The sequence below is a fragment of the Nannospalax galili genome, unplaced genomic scaffold (assembly GCF_000622305.1).
Source record: "Nannospalax galili isolate Female #2095 unplaced genomic scaffold, S.galili_v1.0 scaffold305, whole genome shotgun sequence".
In the NCBI taxonomy this organism is placed as follows: domain Eukaryota; kingdom Metazoa; phylum Chordata; class Mammalia; order Rodentia; family Spalacidae; genus Nannospalax; species Nannospalax galili.
The window spans coordinates 6,873,215-6,890,352 of record NW_008356258.1 but is presented as its reverse complement, the minus strand read 5'-3'; the positions used below and the strand labels follow the sequence as shown (position 1 = coordinate 6,890,352).

General features: G+C 40.2%; 1 protein-coding gene across 3 annotated transcripts in view; it reads right to left on the bottom strand.

The window, feature by feature from the left end:
• Positions 1–16,740, bottom strand: part of Gucy1b1 (guanylate cyclase 1 soluble subunit beta 1) — a 45,549-nt gene extending 28,809 nt beyond the window's left edge. Inside the window, exons 1-4 of one of the 3 annotated variants that reach the window (XM_008854301.3) lie at positions 16,612–16,740; positions 16,064–16,137; positions 2,017–2,117; positions 1,736–1,854 (exon numbers count right to left, since the gene is read on the bottom strand). In XM_008854301.3, the coding sequence (XP_008852523.1) occupies positions 1,736–1,854; positions 2,017–2,117; positions 16,064–16,137; positions 16,612–16,614 (297 nt within the window). In that variant the 5' untranslated portion in view covers positions 16,615–16,740. Of the gene's footprint in view, positions 1–1,735; positions 1,855–2,016; positions 2,118–15,711; positions 15,796–16,063; positions 16,138–16,337; positions 16,474–16,611 lie in introns of those variants that run through there. The other 2 variants (XM_008854302.3, XM_008854303.3) reach the window with 2 other exon arrangements.
• Positions 16,741–17,138: the final 398 nt, after the last annotated feature.

Below are 17,138 nucleotides of genomic sequence, written 5' to 3'. Positions count from 1 at the left end.
CTAACAACCATCAATAACTCCAGTTCCAGGAGATTCAAAGACCTTTTCTGACCTCCGTGGGTACTGCATGACATGGGTGCACTTACATACATGCAGGTAATACACTCACATATACACATAAAATAAAAAGAATAAATGAAACATTTGGCCCAGTGGTTAAGAACACTGATTGTTCTTGCAGAAGATTAGGTTGAAATCCCAGCTCCCACATGGCAGTTAACAACTGTCTGTAACTCCAGTTCCAGGGGATCCGACAACTTCTTCTGTCCTCCCCGGGCCTTGCATGACATGGATGTACTTACTTACATGCAAGCAATACACTCATACACATAAAAATAATAAAATATTTTTAAAATAAATAAATAAAATAAATAAATAAAAAAGAGCAGCTTTCAGGTCCCAGCATCCACATTGGGTAGCTCACAAATGCTTGTAAGTCCAGCGCCAAAGGATATGATGCCCCCTTCTGGCCTCTGTGAGAACACACATACACACACACACACACACACACTCACACACACACACACACACACACACATACGCATCTTTTTAGAAAAACGAACTTCACTGGTAAAGCAACAGTGCTCAACAAAAAGTCTGAAAAATGGACTGTGTATTCAAAAATCTAAATCCCCCAAATACTCTTAAGTATCTAACTGCAATCCATTTGAAATCATTTAAGTCTCGCCAGGTTCACTTTCATGATGGTCCCTTAGCAGTCATCTCCTTTGGAAGAGGCCACTTTCTTTTGACACCAGCAGTTTAGTAAGTCCACAGCTGGAGATGGCAAACCAGTGTTCATCTTGATTTAATGTTGCTTTAAGTTTATAAGAAAAATGTCCCTGTGTAAACAACAGACATTTTGATTAAACACTAAAGTTCTTATTTTGGCTGTTAAATCAATAATGCAGCTGGCCTTAGAGTAGTTTACATTCCTTCAAAACTGGGCTTCGGTTCAACCAGTACTGCACTGACATCATTTTCCACCAAGGCCTGACCACTCTCAGCAGCCAGGTTAGAAATAATCTTTGCAAACAGCTCCATGATGTTCTGTGTTCACACATTCAACCAGAGGGTCTCTGAAACGCCAGAGCTCAAAATAGCACAGTCCATCCAGAAATAGTGTCTTGGCTAATGGGGAATTTACTAGAACAAACTCCTGAGGTAATTTTAACAACCTGCAAGATAAAGGCCTGGATGACATGATTTGTCTTTTCAACTGAAACGGGCTTTGGGGTTTCCTAGTTTGCTGTGTGAGATAGATCAGTTAATATGCAGCACAAAAGCAAAGAATTGATTTTGGTAGATGGTACACTTTGAGTCCCTGGTGCTTTTTCCTGTAATGAACTCCATACTGAATAATGATGCACTGTTTAATGAGAGCTTAGAGTTAGGAATATGCTCTAAACAAAAAATAAAACCATCTAAACCACACCACTAACATTATAGTCATTTCTTAATGGCAGTTGAATAGATCCTAATAAAACCTGCAAGTTTAAGAGAGAATTAATTGACAACTTGCATATTCAGTGTTAGTAACTAGAGACTATGAAAATATGATAAAATGCTAAAATATATGCATGACAATTGAATAGTTTGAGGAAATAAAGTTCACTAGGATTCTTCTTCAGCAGCAAGACACTCTTGTCTACCTGGCTAAACAGATATATTCTAGAACTCATATTTAAGGACCAGAAAGTAAAAATCTTTGCTTGCAGAACGTCAAACTTCTTACCTGCAGAAACTCTCTGACATTAGATCCTAGGACACGCAGGATGGTATCATAGCCAGACTCTTGACAAAAAACAAAAAACATCTTTCCAAACATTTGCAGGATTTCTCCAGCATTGAGATCTGTTGTATAGGTTACAAAGGAAAAAACGACAGAGCATATTATAGGTGGAATACTGTTATGAGGCTAATATACATTAGTGAATATGCAAATGATTGAAAATGCACATTCCTTTGGGTTTTATCAGTAATGAAGTCAGAAAAGGAAAGATGCATTCAACTTACTGAGGACTTTGCTTGCAGCAGTCACCAGGTCATAAGTTTTAGAATCATCATATATTATTCTGACAAGAAATTGTCCTTCTTCATCCAACTGTGCCTCTTTTCTGGAGAGAATGAGAGATTGACGGAGGGCAAGGTTAAATATAGTTCCAATTCTTACAAAGGGTTTGTGGAGGCAAAATTGTTAGTCCTCCTTGGCCCCCAACCACATCCAAACATGGCATCATGCCATGAAGGGTTCAGGATCCTGTGATGTGGGCAGTGGGGAGCTGACCTCGGAGGAAGGAGCTCCTTGGTCTGACTCCGCGTCGAGAGTGGAGTCACGGAGGGCAGTGGAAGCTAATGAGTGGCTCCTGTCTGTGTGCAGTGACAATGCTGTGAGTGGCTTCCAAGTGACAGAATGACATGCGTGCAGTGGTCCCGAGTCAGGTAAGTGTTTAAATGAAACATGACTTGCTGGGACTGGACTTGGTATAAGGGAAGGAAAAGACTCAGGGATGACAACAAGGTTTCTGGCCTGAGCCACTGCAAGGAGGCAGTCAGTAGTCAGTAGCTGGATTAGGAAACCTGTTCAAGGCAGACTGGAGTAATATCAGAACTATGTTTTAAACACATTAAGTTTGAGATGCCAAGTCAACTGATAAAAAATCTTTCAATATATTCTTCACTTAATAAACACAGTAGTTCAAACTATACACAATAGAGAAGAGAAATCACAGTTATCATTTTAACAGTCATTAGGATTCTAAAAATACATTTATTTTGATAGGATTTGGATTGGTTTTCTCAAACAAGTGTCCAAAACAGAGGAAGAAACCATCCTTTAAATACTGCCGGGTAGAGAAAGACCTGACAAATTCCCAGACACCTTTCCCAATGTGAAATCCACACAGAACACGCAGGGCCATTTCTGACTCAATCCAGCTCATCTGAATTACTGTTCCTTGCTAGAGGAACACAGGGAGCCTGGCCCCTGTAGCAAGGACACCAAGGCAGGTCACAGCCAGTCTCCTCCCAGAAGCTGTGTGCTCACTGCTGCTGCTCCTGACGTTCACTCAACAGGAACATGTTTTATGCACTATCCCAGCACAGAGCATTAAAACCTGTCTTTTCTAAAATGGAATGGCAACAGAGCACGTGTTATTAATTTCAACACTTTCTATAACTGTAATGACATAAAGTTGTGCAAAATTATATTCCAAGTCAATAGAACAGTACATATATTATTAATTAATATAATGCTTCATATGTCTACATTCTCAATTATAGAGTTATATATCAAATGTATCAAATGTGGCCTTGGTCTATTACGCAGACATATATTGCTATCAAGTGAAAGGAAAAAAACTTTTCAAAGAACTCAAATCTTCTTAATATCAAACATCAAGTACAAATAAAAAATTCTGGATATATAATACACAGACACTTATCTTTTGATAAATGCTATTGTATAGTTTAGGCATTCTAATTTCTGAGTGTAAAAATTCATAAAGCACAGGAAAGGAAAAACTAAAATAAATAATAACCTTCTGCTAGCCTGAAATAATCAAGTTTCTCATACTTTACTACATGGGAACATATATCAGGTGCCAATAATGCCTCCAATTTCAACTCCATATTTGATGGATATCTTTTCAGTTCAACAAATGTACTTCGATGTCATGACCATATAAAGTTACATTGTTTAGACACACTGAAATCTTAGTAGAGAGATGTATACTTTTTAAAGAAATTTTTAAAGTGCTTTTATTATCTTCCACAAGTAAAACAATAGTATAATGAATATCTTTGTAACTAATTGTATTTATATATAAAACAATAAATTCTTAGGGATGAAATTGCTAGTTTGAAGGATATATCTATCCTAACTATTACTTTTCATTAATATTTTAGGGACCAACACTAGTGTACTGTACACAAGGGAACTCTAATATGACCTAAGACATACTAATAAAATATATACACATATTAGTCAAATGTATAATAAAATGTAAATTAATTCATATCCACTATGTTCTGGTCTTCCCTTCCAATTGAGTTAAATCAAGTCACATACATTTTTGCAATGAACTCAGTTTATCTGAAACACAAACCCATCCACAGGGACCCTTCAGTGAATGAGAAACAGTCTACACTCCCTGTGCATAAAGCAGAGGACCTGCCACTTCCAGAGAAAACCCCTAGTCAGGGGCCAACCATTCTTTCTGACCTGTCTGGTTATTGAAACAAGCCCCTTTATGGCTCAAGCTTTCCTTCCTGAAATGATCTCTCCACAGGCTCCCTTAAGGGAGTTGAAGCACAAACTATGAGGGAAGTAGTGTCTACTATAGACATGTCATGCTGAATTCCACTGAACTGTTCAATGATGTTAGGACTCCTTACATTTATCTCAGAAGTCTTTGGGAATATCCAGTTGTTTGTTTGCTTTTGTCACAGATACTTGCGTGCCTATTATTCTCCAGGCTCTTGCAAAGCACTTTTTGTATGTCAATAAAGAGTTGGGTTTTTTTGTTTGTTTGGTTGTTTTAGTAAAGATTAGGACATCTACCTTCACTGAACTTCTGTAGTTGGCAGAAACAGGAAATACATAACAGTTAAATTTCATAGTAAACTACTATGTGACAAATGCTGCAAGTTAAGGTAGACAAAATGAGAGTAGTGATGAAGGATGATGGGGTGAGATACCACATTCCACACAGTGATGCACTGTGGAGGTGCCACCTGAGGCGTGAACAGGCTCAATGGCGGCCAGCCATCACTCACTCAGCCTTGCTGGAACCAGTGCTAGTTTCTGAAGCCCAGTTCCCATCTAATTCCATTTTCAGGGGAAAATCTAACTAAAGAATCACAAACCCTTGACTGCAGTGGATTATCAGACTGAACTGAGCAGGAGCATGCATGCGTGGTTCGCCAGGAGGCAGAAGACAGAAAGGCAAGCATTGGCAACCACTAAAGGTCTAAGGATTCCCAGAGACACCTTCCCCTCTGCCTCTCAGCACTTGATGCCACTTCTGCTTTCTGACAAATTCACATTGGATTAAACTCCATGCTGCCAAAGTCTTAGCCTGCAGAGGCGTCACAACCACTCCCAGTGCTCTTCGTGACAGACCCACCACTACTACCAAGTAGGAACATCAAGGACTTCCCTTTCTGTTAAACATTTACCTCTCTTTATTTTTAGAGATTTTGTTTTTCTTCACCAGTTACATGATTGTGACAACATAGAAGGTGGCCAGCAAATGTAAGGAAAGTTAGGAAGCAAGCTAACATGTAGATTACATATGCAACTTACAGAATTCAGGCTATAGTATATTATAGCTCTCCATTTCTTACTTTATTATCCCATAACTTTTACCATTTTTCTTAAAATAAAACAATATATGTGTGTGCCTATATCTGTTAAATGTAACATATCTAATAATTTATGATGCCCCAGATAAACTAAAGTGAACTCAGTAGAGTTCATCTATTAAATAACAACTGATGTTCTGTAGTCATTTCGTTCTGCTGCTCCCTGTTATTAGTAACAGTATGGTTATTTTTATATTATACTTTTAATTTCTTTGGGTAAGCCCAAATGAATGTCATCTCCCACTATTTCCAAAAAGAACAAGTCGCAACACTCCCTGTTACTTTACCTGTTGTGACATTGACTCTGCTTAGGTCAAGCACTGAAGCCTTTGGCTCAAGTCATCACTCAATGAAAGTAGTCATCAGAGAGTCATAAATACTTAGAGAGGGTTTATTTTAAAGTGGCCTGATTAAGGCTGGATAGGGTGGAAAGGATCTTCAATACACACACACACACACACATACACACACACACACACACATACACACATGAACAAGAAAATCTAGACAGAAACGCTCTCGGTTTTCTCCACATCATAACCGTATCTTTCTTCGTGTAGTAAGCCAAAGAACTAAACTAATCCTGTATGCAGCTGCACTGAGTTTGTGTCAGGGGCTGTCCACTTCTGGACATTCTCTTCCTTGTCTTGTGTAGAACACAGCAGCAGAAGCGCTCCCCTCCCGTCACCATGGCAATTAGCAAAGTCAGCCTGTGACTCTCACACACTGAATGCATGGATCAGCAGAATAAGTTACAGCAGCTGAAGAGGGTAAAGGAAGAGGGTGCAGAGGAAATGTCAACAGGAGAGAAGAGAGGAACAGCATCCAAAGCAAAGGAATTTTTACTCAGCATAAAATAAAGCAAATCTGCACTTTGCTGATGAAATTTATCAATTCTAATAGTATAGTCTGAAACAAATAAGTTCTGTCACTCCTGCATGCTTTAAACATAGTGGTCAAATTCCTGGATGGGGACAGAATGAAGAACAATCATAAACTATGTGTTCAAGGCCACGATAATGTGTTAAAACTTGGGTGTACATAAGTGGCATTTTCCTTAGAACAATACATTTCCTACTTACTCTTAGAGACTGATATTTGTTGTAACTTAAACCAATGTTTTGCATCTACTAAGTATATTTCCAAACAAAATGGTAGCGGGTATCTTTAACAGAATGGTGTTTAATGGGTTGAGATTTTTGTTAAAAGTAATTACTGATGCCTACAAGTTACTGAACAATCACCCACTAAATACATATATGTACATTTTTAAATGAGAGGATGAATTGATTAAATGCACTTTTCCACAAATTTCTACACTCCACACTAAAAATCAAGCTATTAAACATTATCTTTTCTTTTTGAAATAAAAAATATTTTGAATATTTAAAAAAAAATCTGGATACACAACTTGTCCAAAATGCCCAAGCAACAGTTTTTATAACTCTACTAAAACAGATATGGATTTCCATATGTGAACATGGAAGACTGCGTTCATTTCCCACCCTGAGCTGCTGCTGCTACTGTGCAGTTTCCCAGAAAGTGGAAGGTCAATGCCTTTACATAGAGAATTTTCCCATGGAGCCATGAAAGAGGGTGTTCTGAAATAGGACAGCTTCAGAAAAGCATGTTTCCACATGTATCCACATGTTTCCAGGAAGTATCAAAATAAAAATGATGAGGTCCCAGCTAGAAAAGATCAACAGGCATCAGTGAACTTAACCCCAACAGCCCTGAGGGCTGCTGATTCTGAAGCAGTATTGAAACACAGAGATGTGATCTTAAATATTAACCCTAAGGATGCTCACTAAAGACGAAAGGAAAGGTATTATAAATACCACATATACCCCATCATAATGAAAATTAAAATGCCCCATTAGAAATCACAAATAACTGCATAAAACATCTATAACATTAAAACTGCGCACTCTAAGTGTACATGGCTGGGGAGAATAGCTGCTGTATTTTCACTATCCAACTGTAATGATTTTAATAGGCCTCCCAGCTCCCAAGGTAAGGGAGTTTGAGGAAGTTGCCTCAGAGAGAGACAAGCCCTACAAATCCAGAGACAGATACCAGCTCGGACTGTCTCTGAAAGTCAGTTCTTGTAAGTTACCATCTATGAGCCAACGTGTGACACATGGACTTAGTTTGGGACAAACAATGCTATCACTTGATATATTTTTGGTTTTGTTCTCACTGTGATCAACCTGGCATGGGAGATCCTTCATGATGATTGTGTCTCTGAAAGCCATGCACAACGTCTCAAATGAGCCCTTTCTACATCTTTATCAGAGAGGTGAATCCACTTCACAGTCAACCCTGCCTGGGGAGCACATTGGCCATTTCTTCCCAAAACAAGCAATCTTCTCAAAATTTGGGAGGCTTTGAATTTCTTCAGTAGAAGTGCTCGTTGATAAATAAAACTAACTTTAAATACTATGAGCAAAACCACCTGTGTACATGCTGGAACATTCAAAGACAACACTATAGACAGATGATAGATAGATAGATAGATAGATAGATAGATAGATAGGTGATAGATAGATAGATGACAGATAGATAGATAGATAGATAGATAGATAGATAGATAGATAGATGACAGATAGATAGATAGACAGATAGATGATAGAGATGATAGATAGATAGATAGATAGATAGATAGATAGATAGATAGATAGATTGACAGATAGATAGATAGACAGATAGATGACAGATAGATAGATAGATAGATAGATAGACAGATAGATGACAGATAGATAGATAGATAGATAGATAGATAGATAGATAGATAGATAGATGCATATGCATATGCAACATCAACACAGGTCCCCATCCTTACTCTATCAATAGCTGTGTTTGAGGTTTGAGGCAGGTTGCTTAACTATAATCACATTACTGTAAAAATGGATACTTGCTATGTCAGCGAAGTAAAGGGTATTCCGTCAATGGCACCATTTTTTGGAAGGGCAGGAGTCCTTTGATGATCTTCTTTGGCTACATTGAAAGTTCTAAGACTTGTAAAGTGAGACTAAAGAGAAAATGGGCTTCCTATGTTGGAAGTGAGAATTGAGTGAGTTAGTGAGTGAGGCGTCTTAGTATACTGCAGAACCATAAGGTCACTGTCCACTCTAGATGAGACATTTCATTCAAAATAGAATGTCAGGCTGTGCAGTCCCATCTGACTTTCAGACTTAATTTCAGCATTGTAGACACTTATCTACAGTCTATGACACTGACTCTACCCAGCATTTCACAGGATAAAAAACGAGTCTTGTCGTGAATCCAGTGCAGGAACTTGCTTGTGATCAACAAAGTTGACAATCCAACAGCAGCATTCTTAGGACTTGCAATGTAGCCACACAAGACAGCTTCAAAGGACTCCTACCTTTCTACAAGGAAACCGCACCATTCACTAACATACACTCTACTCTCTGATACAGTAAGTATCTGTGTTCTACAATGATGCTATTATAGTTAATGAGCATGTCATAAATACTTGATCAGAGAATTGCCTAGAAGGTAGGTCTTAAGTGTTCTTGCCACAAAAGAACTAACCAAGGAAGGTAGTGGCTATGCTAATTAGTTGGATCATGAGGACTATTTTACAATGAATGCACACATCAAAATACCAATTTGTACACATTAAATATACAGTTTTCTTTAGTTAATTATATATCAACTAGTCTGGAGGAAAGATGCCTAGTCATTAAATACTGTTGAAGTCTTTATCATTCTAACATCAGAAATTCTGGTTACCAAAAAAAAAAAAAATCTGTGATGAATATGTGTTACCTGTGGGTCTCCTCTAGAAATTCAGCTGTAAAAGACAATTTACACATATATTTACGTATCATTTTTAGAGAAAATTATACAAATGGAACTAGAAATGGGGAGATAGGGAGGGAAGGAAAAGGGGAGGGAAACTGGATGGGGGGAGAGAGAGAAAGAGAGAGAGAGAGAGAGAGAGCGCTCTTCTTTATGAGCACATTTCCTTAAGTATGCTTTCCTGTGGACATCTGCATAGCATCAACCCCCTGACTATCGCCTTCCAACATGTCGCAGAAAAACATTTTCCAGGTCCCTGGGTCTGGAGAAAAAAGAGAACGCAAAGGACACCGCTCTTGCGAACAGCAGCCACGTCTAGTTAAAGTCTGTCACATCTGGACGGAGTAAGAGTGAAAGCAGAGGTTTGTTGTATTTCTCTTCTGGTGCTCACTGTAATGTGCAGAAATCCTTCTCTCACACATCACATTAAAAAATATGATTCTATAATTTTTTTAATTCACAATAAAATGAAGAATGTAAAGAAATGGAGACCACAAGACCAGCCTTGATTTCTTGGGACTGCTGCAGATCATAGAAACAAAATAAAAGAAGATGTCAGAGAATACTATGATGTGCCTTGTCACCTAGGAGTCATGTTGCTCCCCAACATGGTCTAGGTCCCCAGCCTGGTCTGGGTTCTAGGACAGCCTGTGCAGAGAGCTCCTAGGGAGCTAAGTGCCTGAGTTTACACTTGACATACAGTTGCACAGCATGAAGCAAACATTGGTGAGCTCCTTAACTAACAAACACTGTATCTTTCCCTGGCTTTTAAGCTTACTGGCAGAATTTATTTATTTATTTATTTATTTGATCTTTGTGAGACAGGATCTCCCTGTAGCCCCAGATGTCCGGGATTCACCATGGAAACCAGGCTGGCCTTCAACTCACCGAGATACGCCTGCCTCTGTCTCCCAAGTGCTGGGATTAAAGGCATGCGCCATCACACCCAGCCTTTACAGAAAAAGGTCCTTGGAGGTGGGGGGTGGCTCAGTGGTTAAGAGTACTAGCTGCTCTTGTAGAAGACCCAGACATGAATCCAAGCACCCACATGGCAGCTAACATCTGTCTGTAACTCCAGTTCCAGGGGATCCAACACCCTCCTCTGTCCTCAGGAGTTGTACAACACAAATGCACAAGCAGGCATAACATTTACATACATAAAATAAAAATTAAAATAAATAAATAAATAATGAAGAAAGGAAAGGGTCCTAACTCTAACAAGGACTCAATTTACTTATTTTTTAATCTGTATAAAGATCTGTTTAATTTTACTGCATAAGTTTTTGAGTAAGAAAATTAGTATGGTTTTCTTTAATGTATATCAGAGTAGCTCTTCTTTGCCAATCATATCTTAAAAGAATCATGAAGCCTGGTATCAGAGAAACACCTTTGAAAGTTGGACTTTTCAGCTTCTTGAACATAATCCTCTGACAGTCATTTGATTTATTAGAAATTCACTTTGCAATTAAAAGGTAAATTAATAACAAAAATAACAGAAAAATGAGCTGTAATGTTATTTCCTATTTCAAATAAATTTTATAGCTCTCAACTGGAAATACAGAAAGAAATAATTTAAGTAGATTTATGATATAAAGCATCGTTAATATTTTAAAAGATTAATTTTTTTTGAGACAGGGTCTCCCTGTAGCCACAGCTGTCCTGGAACTCACTATGTAGACCAGGCTGGCCTTGAACTCACAGAGATCCACCTGCCTCTGCCTCCTAAGTGCTGGGACTACAGACGTGCACCACAACGCCTGACGAGAAAAGATTAATATTTTAAAAGCTCGTATTTTAGCTGTGGTACGGAAAGGTATAGAAATTTAACTCATTCTATTGTGAATGTGAAAATCTGTTTAAAACACTACAACCCATGACAGATTGCTGTTTTGTTTGCTTTAATTTGTTTTGACAAAAATAAGTATTAAGAACATATATTAAATTTTAAAACAGCAAAAAGGATTGGGGCAGGGATGTGATTTGAAGAATATAATGTAACGTTCACTCCAACAATGTACAATTTCCAGGAGAAATAGCTTGGTGAAATAATCCTCTTCCACAGTTTACAGGCTGCAGAAGATGAGTGCAAATGAGACACCCCCCCCACACACACACACAGAAAAAAGAAACTAGCCAAGGGGCTAGAGTAGGGCAGGGAAGTCTAATAAAGGGCAGGAGGGGAGAGGAGAGTCCAAGAGATACTCCAAAGTATGGCTACCAGTTACATGAATGGATAAAATAGAAAGGGAAAATGAACTGAGTATTTACAGTAGAGCGATAGTAAACACCTGAATTGGTATAGCATGTAGACATCACTATTGCTATTATTTTTAAATACTAAGCCTACAACCCAGGGCCTCTCACGTACTAAGTAAGCTCTCTAAAATTCAGCCACACACAGACCCATGCTACTGTTATTAAAAGGGAGCTTCATGTGGGCTGGATAGATGGCTCAGTGATTAAGAGCACTGACTGCTCTTGCTGAAGGCCAGTGTTCAGTTCCAGCACCCACATGACAACCAACAACCATCTGTAACTTCAGTTCCAGAGGATCTCATGGCCTTTTCTGACCTCCTCTGGCCCTGCATGACACAGGTGCACTTACATATTATGTAGGCAATATGCTCATACACATAAAATAAAAAACAAATAAATAAAAACAAGGTATGTTAAGAAAATAAAAATAAGAAGGAGCTTTATAGCTTTCAGGTGAGCTGGGGAAGAGAGCCAGAAGTCCTGATTCTGGAGTAAAATGAAGAACAACAGATCCATTAATTAAGCAGCTACTTAAGAACTGTGTTAAGCACTTTGTAGACAATATCCAATGCATTACAACAACCAAATAGTTATTAATCTTTCCCTTATGTATCTAAGACTTGGAAAATTTAAGCAAATTATGAAGTCATATAACTAGTTTATGGTTAGGCATTTCAAAACTGGAAGATCAGCACATACTATCCAAAGGTCAAACCATTTCCATGAAAATTTGAGTTATAGACAGAAAAGAAATTTTTTAAAGAATAAGACTAAAAATATCCTGACATCTCTTGACTTTTCCAAGGCAAGTATTACATCACTTGCTTTTCTATTCTCAATGCCTGAAACACTAAACTATGTTTATTAAAGATAAGTTTAACAATAAATGAAAGAGAACATGAGTCAATGACTGAAGAAGTTTGTGGCTCTTTTCTCAGTAACATGAAGAAAGCCAGGCCAAACAAACATGCACTGTGTGCAGGAAAGAAGACAGACAGTCTCCCAGGGGAAGTAGCACTATTTTTCAACAGACAAAGCCATTATATTATTATCATATTTAGCTCGCATACCAAAATGCTGATCCAACTCTTTATTTTGAATCTCTTTTTAAAAATGAAATAAAAGCTAATCAATACTCTATACAGTATTTTAGATTGGAATGATGTGCCATGGCCTCCTTATATGTAGGCAAATACTTGCCATTTTCGGGGGGGGGTCACTGTGTGTCATTTGGTTTTGTGGTGCTGTAGTTCCTACCCAGAGTGATGAGCATGCTAAGCATGTGATCTACCTCTGAGCTACATCCTCAGCCTTTACTTATTTTTCAATAGACTTTCAAATATCTTAGAATTTTCAGCTATTTTTAAAATTCATATACATTCCAGGGTAGTTGGAAAATGTAAGTTTGAGCTCAGTGACCATATGCAATCACCAGGTCAGCCAAGGCTGAGGACAGGGTACCATAGATGGATATATGAGCAAATAGATGATATTCTAATAAGCATAAGTTCCGACTGTATATTTTTTTAAGTGAATGATTTTTTTCCTTATCATTTAGGAACTATGCCTTCTTAAAAGCTTTACCCCCAAATTTAAAAGAAACCCACAAAGCAAGACTTGAAGCAGATCCTGAGGTCTGGCTCACTCACTTTTGTCACAGTATAGACTAGAGGTAGGCAAGCTCTATCTCACTGCTTGTTTTCTGGTCCAAAAGCTATTGAAAGAGTTTATGTTTACATAATTACATTTTAATAGTTATATAGATACAGCCATAACAGCCTCAACTTGGACTTAGCTGCAGATACTAAAACCTTTACCATTTGGCCTTGGTCTAGGCCTCGCTGGGCCTTGGTCTAGGACAATTTTTCTTTTTCTTGAAAAGAGGGAGGTACAACTCTTGTGAAATGGTGACATCACTGGTAAGGGTGTAAGTGTATACTAAGTTCACAACAAAGCACTTTGGCTCTTAGCCACCTATAATTCTGTCTGGAATCTGTTACTTAGAATTTTATTTGTCATTAAATGTTTGGTTTCCCTTCTCATAAAGAATGCATGGCCACTTCCTACTAAACCAAAAACATATTATATGACATGTCATAAACATTCTTGTAAAGTTTTTCATAGACCAAACAAGAAGATAGAAGAGTTTGATATTGATTGAGGCAAAGGAAGATGTCCTCTCATATGTTTAACTTTTCATAAAAAGTTAAAACTCAAAGTGTCTTGGACCAGTGACTAAAATGAAGTGATCTGAATGTCCTGGAAGGAGAGGAGGCACCACAGTCATGGGAGCAGTGTTTAGCAGTTACATGTCTCCAGATTTCAGTGAGACCTGCTGGGTAGGCAAATGCTCTCCTAGGGAGCATGGCTTCAATCCTCCAGCTGGAGAGAGCTGAGTCAGGTTCTACAGCACAGACAGAAAACTGTACCCATGACATCCCAAGGATGCTTTTCTTAAAAGAAAATTAGCAGCTGAGTGGCCAACACTGGTCCCTCTAGCAGTGGAACCTTACAAGGGCATCATCTTTGAGGTAATTTTAGAGGAAAAACACCCATATGACTTGTTTCATTATTACCAAAACAAGGTGTTTGAGGATGACTGGAATTATTGTCACTCAACTAGTTAAAAAATATTGTTCTGAGTTCAAGGCTAGCCTGACCTACATAACAAGTTCCAGGCCATTCAAGGCTATATACCAAGAATCTGCCTCACCAATATGCAACAATATTTTCACTGGATTTGGCAGTAAAGTTCTCATCAATAAAACTTGTATATTTTTAGATTTTCATCTCCTAAGAAAATACATTAAACATTGACAAACACCTTGATAATTTAATTTTAAAAACAAAATTTCTGGTATATTTCTCTATGGATTATAAAATTTAATCTCTGTATTAACTAGGTATCTAAACTAACAACGTTAGGACCTATATTCTAAGTCTGACTTAAACTGCATGATGATCATCAAATCGCCATGGTCTTTCATTGTACTCTTGAAATTCTAAGCATATTCAGTGCTGTAGTATATCCACTAGGAAATTAGGGAATTTCAATTTTAAAGATGAGACAACATTATGTGGGGATGTTCCCGTTGCTTCCACACCTTCAAAAAGAAAGTGGCTTAATACAATCTCTACACTTAAGCTATACCCTAAAGCTATGTTCTTGGTGTTCGTCTTTCCTAAAACGGTCTTCTCAGGAAACAAAAATTATGACAGGATTAGTGAGGTCGAAAGACATTTGCAATCTCAAAGCTTAGAATCTTGTTTGATATGATCACATAATTACCACACCTGGTCAGAGACACAGAGTCAAGGAAAGAAGATGTGGGGTTCTAGTGCCTAAATCATAGCTCTGGTCATTTCCATAGAAACAGATAATTTGTAAAAATCACCACCCTGTCCCTGCGTTATAAAGCTTGTTGGAATTGATTTACAATAAAAATAGCAAGGAATCATCACATACTGGAGCTAACAGAATGAAAAGAATGAGTACACAGAAGCTTAGAATAAAAAACGGAAGCATGTTCCCATATGCCCTCCTTAATCCTTCCCCTACCATCCCTATTGGAATGTGACAGTTTAGCTGTCTCTTTAGGATGAAAATCCCTAAGTCTGATTTGGGTATAGTTAGTGGGTGGCAACATTCAAACATTCAGCTAAGCATTCAATTCAATGCTAGTTTCAACAAGGGAGAGAGGCAAAGATAACTTGATAGACTGAAATGTTCAGCTTGGTATGGTGACGCACGTCTCTAATGCAGCGCACTGAGGAGGAGGCAGAAGGATTGACAGTTCCAGGCCAGTTCTGGCTGCATAGTGACTTCCAGGCCAGACTGGGCCCTATAGGGAGATTCTGTCTCAAAAACCTAGGGATGCAGCTCTGTGGCATATGTCTGTCATGCGCAAGGCCCTGGCTTCAACCTGGGTTAACCCCTTTCCCCTACTCCCCATCCACAATAAAGATTAAGAGATAGCCAGGGGTTTAAATTCTCAGGTACGTGTATTTCCGGTCCGAACTGAGTACTGGGCTCAAAGAGCTATTGAAACTAGGATGCCCTTAGAGAAACGCCAGTACAAGACAAAACAAAGCAAAGACGATTTGGGAAATTAAAGGGAAAACATCCTGTTCTCATTTCATTTTAATGAATACGAGCAGCTGAGGACTTGCTGGAGAAACAGACTCTGAGAGCAAGGCAGCGTACCCAAATGACTTAACCATTTTATGTGAACCCTGAGTGTAAATCTTAAAAGAAGCCCAGACCTTCTATTTAGTTCCTGCCTCTGGTCACAAGATCTTGCAGCAGCCTGCGAAGTCCCTGGGCCCCCACTGCCTGGGAGCTGACCAGCCCCCGGATCCAAGCCTGGGAGCTGCAGGGCTCTGGCGGAGTGTTCCCACGCTCAGGCTGAGTGAGGAGGCCGCAGTAACCCCAAGGGGCTTGTTCTCGCGGCCATCGCCCTCGCAGCCCCGCCCCGGCCACCCCTCCTCGCCGAGTCCCGGCAGCAGAGCGTGGGAGCCAGCGCCCCGGAGGATGCGCACCGCAACTCGCCAAGCAGCAGCCCGGAAGGCAGGCGCGGCGCCAACGTGCGGCCCTAGAGCAGGGCTGCTCACTTACTTGATGTCTTCCCACACCTCGGGACCGTAATTGCGGATCACCAGCAGCTCCAGGGCATGGTTCACGAATCCGTACTGCAGGGACAAGGAGATACCTGCATCAGGGATCCGCGGCTGGCTGTCTCAGCTCCCACCCGGCTCTACTGGCCTGTCACTCACCGTCTGGCTGTGCTCTTCCTAGTACCCTATGCTAAAGGGGACAGATAGCCACGACCATCCAATTACCCGCTCCACCATCTGCCCTATCCCCACGCCATCTTCTCACCCCAGCTCACCTGTCACCGTGGGGCACGGGGGACATCGCGGGGACCTGAGACCCGAGTCTCCCACCCCACTTGGCCTGCGGGAACCAAGAGTCACCTGAAGTCGGAGGCTGGGGAGCCGCTGGGGCGGAGGAGTGATCACTTGGTACCCAGAGGCGCTCCGCTCCTGCGTCCCCACGTCCCCTGGAAAAGCTTTCCCTCCCACAGGTGAGGCCGGTCTCTGGGGCCTGACAAAGGTCCCCCGGGCCCAGGTATGAGCTCCCCTGGCCTCGCTGGTAGCACTTACCATGGTGGCGCCAGGAGCCGGGCAGAGGCACCTAGGAATGGACCCAGGCGGCGACTGCAAAGGCAGCAGTGCAACCCTGCGGGGGAGGCAGCATAGAGCAGGAGCGAGTGCAGCACCCTGGACCCGCCCTGATTGCCATCTCTTCCCAGCCAATCGCAGATCGAGCCGCAGGAGGCTGGTCGCTGTTACCCTGATCTCAGCCAATCAGCAGCAGAGGAGGGAATTCAGATGCTCTCAGTGCTCCTGTGCTTCAGAGTCTTCCTGCCCCAGCCTGGCGACAAGGCCTTCATTTGAGGCCTCACTGAAGATCAAGCAGCAGCAGCTGTGCTTAGTCCATGAGTAGGAGGGCTGTCCTGATCCTACTAAACATGTTCTAAGCCAGAAGTCAGCCTTCAGTGTGTGTGTGTGTGTGTGTGTGTGTGTGTGTGTGTGTGTGTGTGTGTGTGTGTGTAAAACACTGCAGTGACTATCCTTAAAAGGAATATGTCCTGGTGGTGTCAGCATCCTCATATTCAGAATAGTCTTGC